Source organism: Cibotium barometz, chromosome 40, assembly GCF_041138505.1.
Source record: "Cibotium barometz isolate CiBa-2024 chromosome 40, ASM4113850v1, whole genome shotgun sequence".
Classification (NCBI taxonomy): domain Eukaryota; kingdom Viridiplantae; phylum Streptophyta; class Polypodiopsida; order Cyatheales; family Cibotiaceae; genus Cibotium; species Cibotium barometz.
Genome location: NC_141085.1, coordinates 41,111,922 through 41,119,968, shown reverse-complemented (window position 1 = coordinate 41,119,968; position 8,047 = coordinate 41,111,922). Strand labels below are relative to the sequence as shown.

Sequence of the window (8,047 nt, the reverse complement as noted above, 5' to 3'; positions counted from 1 at the left end):
TAGTACAGAGTACATACCTACATAGGTGTTGCAAAAGATCCTTGAAGTTTGGGGGCTTCACAAACCGAGGCAAAGGGTCGACGGGCCCCGCCCCGCTGGCCCACCCACACGAGGGTACGCGGGCCCAGTTTCCAGGGCACCTTCACACCAACTTTTTCACAGAAAAAAGGAAGGGCATCTTTACACCAGGCGTGTCGTCGTGCCGTCATCTTCGGCAGCTCCGCAACATACGCTATCCGTGATACGACGTCTGACTTATCACACCCGCTGGAACGATTATCGGCGAACTTGAAAGATCTCATGTAATAAGTCGTTCAAAGTTGATACGTTAGTCTCCTTATCACGTGCTTGGACAGCGAGCATTTTACAGACCGTATTCTCCCTGTCTTCGTCGTCTTTCCCCTTCGTATTTCCAGCTGCGTTTTCCCAGTGCTTTACCAATAGTACAGATGTCCACAGCTTCTGCAAACCCTAGCGGTAGCCAGGCCTTCTCTGCAAACTCTAGCCATAGCCTGACCTCCTGCGAAAACCATCGCCCCAACCAGACCTTCTGCAGAACATAGCCACACCCTTCTGCCGAAAGCACAGCTAGCCAGCTACGCAATAGACCTTGTTCCTTACCATGCCCCTACGGAACCCCCCGCTCTAGCCAGAGACCTTGTGCAGAAATTGGGGCCGTAGTCGCCATAGCCAGAGAAGCCGTGTCCGTAGTCGGAGAAGTCGTCTCCATAACCTGAGAAAACCTCACGATAGCCTGACCGACCCCGAACAGCCTCGCCATAGCCACAACTTCTGCAGAAGCCCTTGCCACAGACATTCCGGGGTTCAAATCTCGCCCCCCTTTTGCAGCATGGTCATCGCCTTGCTACTTTGTCCTGCCGATTGACTCCCCGCTCTTTGCTTATCCCGATTGTGAGATCCAGAGCAAACAGAACCTTCCACCATGTCTTCATTGAGCCGCGAGCTCGTCTTCCTCATTTTGCAGTTTCTAGATGAGGAGAAGTTCAAGGAGACCGTTCACAAGTAAGCTTGTTCTTCGTTTTATCTGCTGCAGGGATCTTCTTGCAGGCTTTCTCTGCAGGAAATATATTTTTAGTGCGTGTTTTTTAGGGCTTTCTGCGGATGGTTAGGTTTTGGTATTTATTCTTTTTCTGCACAGGCTTGAGCAGGAGTCTGGTTTCTTCTTCAACATGAAGTATTTTGAGGATCAAGTTCAGTCTGGGGAGTGGGAGGAGGTGGAAAGGTACTTGTCAGGCTTTACCAAAGTGGACGACAATCGCTATTCTATGAAGATTTTCTTTGAGATCCGGAAGCAAAAGTACCTGGAAGCACTGGACAAGTAAGTATATCCTTTCTGAAGCTTTCTCTTTTAACCCTTTGCCTTGGTGTCTTATCTTCAATCCTGTGCTTAGCCTTCTGATTCTGTATCAGACAAGATCGTGCCAAGGCCGTAGACATTCTTGTTAAAGACCTGAAGGTCTTCGCTTCCTTCAATGAGGAATTATACAAGGAGATCACCCAGCTCTTGACCCTGGAAAATTTTAGGTATGAGGCGGTAATGTTTTACATGGCTGTGTGGTGGTCTGTAGATGATAATGACTATGGATCGTGAGCCATATTGTCTACTCCGTTTGACTAGCCAGTTGCTTACAGTCCATGATCTGACCATATGCAGGGAGAACGAGCAGCTGTCAAAATATGGCGATACAAAGTCTGCAAGGAGTATCATGCTCCTAGAACTCAAAAAGCTCATTGAAGCAAATCCTCTTTTTCGAGACAAATTAGCATTCCCTGCATTAAAGGCTTCACGATTGAGGACTCTAATCAACCAAAGGTAATCATCATGAATGCCCTACATATGCTTTATTCAATATGCTACGGCAATATGATGCTGAAAGTTCAGAATTTGAATCTCCGAACACTTTTTGAGCCTAGTGGTGGGTTATTCCTTTGGGCAGCCTGAACTGGCAACATCAGCTTTGCAAGAATCCTCGGCCCAATCCAGACATTAAAACTTTATTTGTTGATCATACTTGTGGCCCTCAAAATGGAGCTCGTGCACCGGCTCCTGCTAGCAATCCCCTGGTTGGTGGCCTACCGAAAGGTGGAACATTTCCTCCGTTGGCACATGGAGTAAGTGACTTTTTATTCTATCTCATTTGTTAGCCATTTGGGAAAATTGAAACGCTTAGATATCTACCTTTCTTCTTTTTGAAATGTGGTCTTATGTGCAGGCATTCCCTCCTGCAGCAGCACCAACTGCAAATGCAATAGCTGGTTGGATGGCCAATCCCAATCCTCCGGCCCCTCATCCAGTTGTTGCTGCGGGGTCAGCTGCTCTTACGGCTCCTTCCAATCCAGGAGGTAAAAAAAGGGACACGGTATCCACCGGTCTGGTTTGCTTCTATATCAGTCATATAGTCTGATTTTATGTAACTACACTTCGCTTCATGTAATTCCCATTTGCAGCTGCTGCTCTTCTGAAACGGCCTAGGACTCCCCCAGCAAATAATTCTGCTCTTGACTACCAATCTGCAGATTCAGAGCATATTATGAAGAGGGTTCGCTCTGGAGGGCAAGCTGTGGATGAGGTCACTTTCTTCTGTAGCTTTTATTGGCGTTTTGATTCTGCAATTATTCTCAACCAAGAGAAGAGTAATGCCATGTCCATTTTTATGGCCCACTCACAGTACAAAACTGAGTGGCAAGGTATGAATGTTTTGGAGATTCTTTAAATCATAAGCTTCATTACTTCTTACACTGGCAGGTGAGCTACCCTGTAGGAGGTGTCTCAAACCACCCTCCAACCATGTATTCGCCGGATGATTTGCCAAAGATGGCCGCACGGTTGTTGAATCAAGGTTCATGTGTAATGAGCATGGATTTCCACCCAATCCAGCAGACCATACTGCTCGGTAAAGTTTTTGACTGTATATAAAGAGCTTGCATTTTTGTGGATGGATTCTAGTGAATTTCAGGCATCAGAAGGCCCCTATCAATAGTAGCTTATTATTGTACATGGATTTCTACGAGACAAACATAGCATGCCCAATGTTTCTGCTTTCATGATAACAGTCGGAACAAATGTCGGTGATATTGCTATCTGGGATGTTGGATCGAGGGAAAGGCTAGCTCACAGAACTTTCAAAGTCTGGGACCTTGCTGGATGCTCGATGCCGATGCAGGTACGTCAACTCTTTCCTTTTACAATTTATCTGCTTGAGCAACAGTATGAACTGCTGTGTCACGTGACATACTTGTTACTGCGCAGGCAGCCCTTGTCAAAGATGCTGCTGTTTCTGTGAATCGATGTGTATGGAGCCCTGATGGAACTTTACTGGGTATGAAGATGTGTTCAGTTGTGTGCTTTCATTAATTGACAGCATTCTTCATGTATACCACAAGTTTCCATGTTCTTTCTGTTAACATGAGGCTGTTGGAATGCGTAGGGGTTGCATTTTCCAAGCATGTTGTTCATATTTATTCGTGTGCTGGTGGAAACGATCTACGGCAACACCTTGAGGTGTGTTCCCTCATGTGTTTGACACCCTTTTTATGTGTGTCATGCTGTATGTTGATCTTGATGCCATATGCTTATGGGCATTCTAGAGTTAGTGTGAGGGTCTGTTTGGTATGAGTGTTATGTGCACATGGAACACCTCTGGTTCTGTTGGTGGCTTGATCTGCCTCAGTTTTTTCACTTGCCTGCAGATTGATGCCCATGCTGGTGGTGTGAACGACCTAGCCTTTTCCCACCCCAATAAGCAACTTTGCATCATCACATGTGGAGATGACAAAACCATCAAGGTCAATTTTTGACATTTCTTCTCCCATATCTCACAGGTTTTTGGCAAAATATAACATCTGACTTTTGAGTTTCTACAGGTTTGGGATGCTGCTAATGGCCGTAAGCAATACACTTTTGAGGGGCACGAGGCTCCAGTATATTCGGTGTGTCCTCATCATAAAGAGAGCATTCAGGTGACCCCCCCCCCCCCCCCCGCCCGCGAACAACCCTTCTCCCTTGTTCTCCGTGCCCCTTCTTCTATCTTGAACAATGGAGTATGGGTGGCTTGGGAGCAGTGGATTATTAATTTGTTGTTGGATAAAATGCTTACGTGTATGTTTTGTTTATAGTTCATATTCTCAACAGCAATTGATGGAAAGATTAAGGCTTGGCTGTATGATCTTTTGGGATCACGGGTGGACTATGATGCTCCAGGACAATGGTGCACCACAATGGCCTACAGTGCTGATGGAACTAGGTATAAGTTGTGTTCAAAGGGGGGAGGGGTTGGGCCTGTGTTTGTCATGTGAAGCTAATCATGGAAAAGCCTGCATATGTATATAGTTGTTTAGATCTCCTCTTGTTTAAATCTGTTCTATTTCAGGCTGTTCTCCTGTGGGACTAGCAAAGACGGTGAATCTTACTTAGTAGAATGGAACGAGAGTGAGGGAGCAATCAAGAGGACTTATTCAGGTTTTCGGAAGCGTTCACTGGGAGTGGTACAGTTCGATACAACAAGGAATCGCTTTCTTGCTGCTGGTGATGAATTTCAAATCAAGTTCTGGGATATGGATAACACAAATCTTCTTACAATCATTGATGCAGATGGTGGATTGCCTGTAAGTGATTTTTAGAGAGAATAACAACTGCTATATTACATCTTTTGGAGTGTTGTGTTGTGTCCTGTCTGTGCTTCTACCTTTTACGCGGGTAAATATGAGGTATGCTGTTATAAGGTGGAACATGAATGCCCTTCTTACAGGCAAGTCCCCGTCTTCGGTTCAACAAGGAGGGCTCTCTTTTAGCTGTTACCACAAATGACAATGGGATAAAAATTTTGGCTAATCCTGAGGGATTGAGGTTACTCCGTGCCCTTGAGAGTCGAGCAGAAACGCGTGCTTTTGAATCCATGAGGGCTCCAGCAGAGCCAATTGCATCTAAGGTTATATTTTGAATGATTTGTTATACCTGCTTGAGCTTTTGGTCTTAATAAGCATTTACTGAGAAATTTAAATCTGCACTGGCAGCCTCTTGGTGTAAGTGCAATGGTTACAGTAAGTGCAGCTGGTGGTCCATCTACTAGTAGTGCTGTCTCTGACAGAGTTTCACCTGCGGTCTCAATTGTGGGGCTGGTAAGGTTCATTCTCCTGGTTCAAGTAGGTTGTACTGTACACTTATCGTTTTTGAGGATGCCCTTGGATTGTCCACCTTGCTTGTGGGAAATAAGTGCTCTTATTTCCATGGACAGAGTGCCATGGACAACAATCTCACAGTTGATGTGAAACCGAGAATTGAGGAGGTAGCGGACAAAGCCAAGGTTTGGAAACTGACAGAGATTACAGAACCAGCTCAATGTCGAACTATAAGGCTTCCTGACAATCTGCAAGCAAGCAAGGCAAGTTTCTATCAGCCATAGCCTCAAAGATTGTGTGCCTCTTAAGTTTCTCATAACTGTTTTTCAGACGGAGACTGTGCTTTTGGTTCTCTCTAACTTACCTTTTGATTGCACAGGTATCGAGGTTGATTTACACAAATGCAGGTACTGCATTGCTAGCTTTGGCTTCTAATGCTGTTCACAAGCTGTGGAAATGGCAAAGAAGTGATCGGCATCCTTCTGGCAAGGCATGCATCTGATTAGCAGTTTGAAAGGAAGACTTACATGGTGGTGGAGGTTATTGGAAGGAATACTTACTAGATTTTAGTGGGGTTTTTACAGGCAACAGCAGCTCTTGCACCACAGTTGTGGCAGCCTGCCAGTGGCATACTGATGACTAATGATATAATTGATGCAAACCCTGAAGAGGCTGTTCCGTGCATAGCACTTTCGAAGAATGATTCTTATGTGATGTCTGCATCTGGTGGGAAAGTGTCTTTGTTCAACATGATGACTTTCAAGGTTTGGAATTTTTGAGTCTTTAACTGCTGGTTTTAGGTAGGTTTTCGTTGTATTGTGCCATGTTTATGCCTAATTGGTTTTTGTATGCAGGTAATGACCACATTTATGTCACCACCTCCTGCCGCAACGTTCTTGGCTTTCCATCCTCAAGACAATAACATCATTGCAATTGGGATGGAAGACTCAACCATACATATCTACAATGTCAGAGTGGACGAGGTCAGTTTGTTTGCACAGTGAATAGTGTGCAGAAGTGGAAGAGCAAGTTTCTGAAGAAAACTAAGAAGGTTAGGCTTCTTGCAGGTTAAAAGTAAGCTGAGAGGCCATACAAAGAGAATATCTGGACTTGCTTTCTCAAATACACTGAATGTACTTGTCTCATCGGGCGCTGATGCACAGGTGCACTATCAACGTTTTATCTTAGTGGCTCCCCCATAAGCAAAGAACTTGACATGCCAAGAGTTGCTAATCAGCATGTGAGGTGTACGCCTGCAGGTGTGTGTGTGGACCATGGATGGATGGGAGAAGCGGAAGTCAAAGATCCTCCAAGCTCAAGCAGGAAGAGCTCTTCCAGCAATGGGAGACACTAGGGTGCAGTTTCACAATGATCAAGTTCGCCTATTGGTGGTGCATGAGAGCCAGCTTGCAGTTTATGATGCAGCGAAGCTTGAGCGCATTCGACAGGTTTATATCACCACTAAATTGCTTGGGGCTTTGTCTCACTGGTCGTTTGGTTCCTGTAGCCATGTCTATGGTCCTTCCTGTAGCCATTTCTACACTAATTTCTGCAAGGGGTTTTTCTTGCAGTGGGTTCCTCGCGATTCATTATCAGCACCAATTTCCAATGCCACCTATTCTTGTGACAGCCAGCTTGTTTATGCCAGTTTTTGTGATGGCTCAGTTGGAGTATTTGATGCAGAAAGCCTCCGATTACAATGCAGATTAGCACCTTCAGTGTATTTAACTCCTGGGGCAAGCAGGTGTGTGAGAGAGAGAGAGAGAGAGAGAGAGAGAGAGAGAGAGTGTGTGTGTGTGTGTGAGAGAGAGAGAGAGAGAGAGAGAGAGAGGTGAATTAACATCCTGGGGTGGTCAATATGCCCCATGAGGTGGAGGATCTTGCAATATGTGACTACTAAAGTGGTAGATGCATAGGATCCCTGCAACCTAGACAAAGCATTATGTAGGTGAAAGTAGGTGTGTGCCAAGAAGATAGTGAAGGACAATGTAGTTGTGTGTGTGTGTGTGAGAGAGAGAGAGAGAGAGAGAGAGAGAGAGAGAGATTGTTTTAATTTGATTTCTACTGATTGATTATTTGCACTTGGATTACAGCAGCTGTGTTTATCCTCTAGTCGTTGCAGCGCATCCCACTGAACCGAACCAATTTGCTCTCGGTTTGACTGATGGATGTGTGCAAGTCGTTGAGCCCTTAGAAACTGAAGCAAGGTGGGGAGTGGGCCCACCATCTGAAAGCGCAGCAAATGGAGCAATGAGTGCTGTGGTATTAAATACCTCAATTACAGAGCAAGCCACAAGGTAGTCCTGCCAGAGTATGTCGACTTAAATTTTGTGGCACAAGTGCCGTTCTATCGAATTTCAAATTGTTTGTCCTAGCAACACGTCCTAGTAACACGATACTTGTACAGTAAGTGATCTTGGATGGTGCAAGGAACTTGGGGGTTTAAAACTTCAGGCTCTTGAGAAAACCATGCAATTGTTCTAACGAGAACTTTGTAAAAGTCGGGGAGTGTAGCAATATTCTAAATCTTAACAAAGTTTAATTCATTCTCTCTCTCTCTCTCTCTCTCTCTCTCTCTCTCTCTCTCCGTGCTTGTGTGTGTGTCTGTCTCTGTATGACCACACATTGTCACGATGCACAGCATCACATGGATACTTTTGCTTATATAGCTAGTGTTCACAGTTTTTTTCTATGGTTCAGTATTCATCATGGATACATTGTACTACTTTTTGGGTCTTTTGAAGACGTTAACATATCCTTCTTTCTTTCTTTCTCTGTGTGCTTGCGTGCTCATAAGCCATGTCTTGGTAATGTAGGAGCCTTGGGTTTTAAATCTTGCTATTGTATGTTGGACAGAGAATCGTCTTTGTGTGGAGGTATTTGGGCCTTCATGTTGCAAGGAACTCTC

The 8,047-nt window shown here is 44.9% G+C and overlaps 1 protein-coding gene across 4 annotated transcripts; it reads left to right on the top strand.

Annotated features, from left to right (window-relative positions):
• The first annotated feature begins 366 nt into the window (after positions 1-366).
• LOC147615504 (protein TOPLESS-RELATED PROTEIN 2-like) lies at positions 367-7,688 on the top strand. 4 transcript variants are annotated; one of them, XM_086779606.1, is made up of 25 exons: positions 367-1,023; positions 1,160-1,339; positions 1,432-1,545; positions 1,676-1,834; positions 1,959-2,133; positions 2,235-2,364; positions 2,470-2,591; positions 2,768-2,915; positions 3,076-3,185; positions 3,272-3,341; positions 3,450-3,523; positions 3,712-3,807; positions 3,886-3,981; positions 4,138-4,265; positions 4,392-4,626; positions 4,770-4,949; positions 5,035-5,139; positions 5,256-5,402; positions 5,519-5,629; positions 5,724-5,903; positions 5,994-6,122; positions 6,207-6,302; positions 6,399-6,587; positions 6,711-6,883; positions 7,236-7,688. In XM_086779606.1, the coding sequence occupies exons 1-25, from the start codon at positions 944-946 to the stop codon at positions 7,438-7,440; spliced, it is 3,432 nt and encodes a 1,143-aa protein (XP_086635732.1). In that variant the 5' UTR covers positions 367-943; the 3' UTR covers positions 7,441-7,688. The 4 variants fall into 4 exon arrangements, with proteins under 4 accessions (XP_086635732.1, XP_086635731.1, XP_086635733.1 ...); XM_086779605.1 differs by having other exon boundaries at positions 7,233-7,688; XM_086779607.1 differs by having other exon boundaries at positions 394-1,023; positions 2,539-2,591; positions 7,233-7,688.
• The last annotated feature ends 359 nt before the right edge of the window (positions 7,689-8,047 follow it).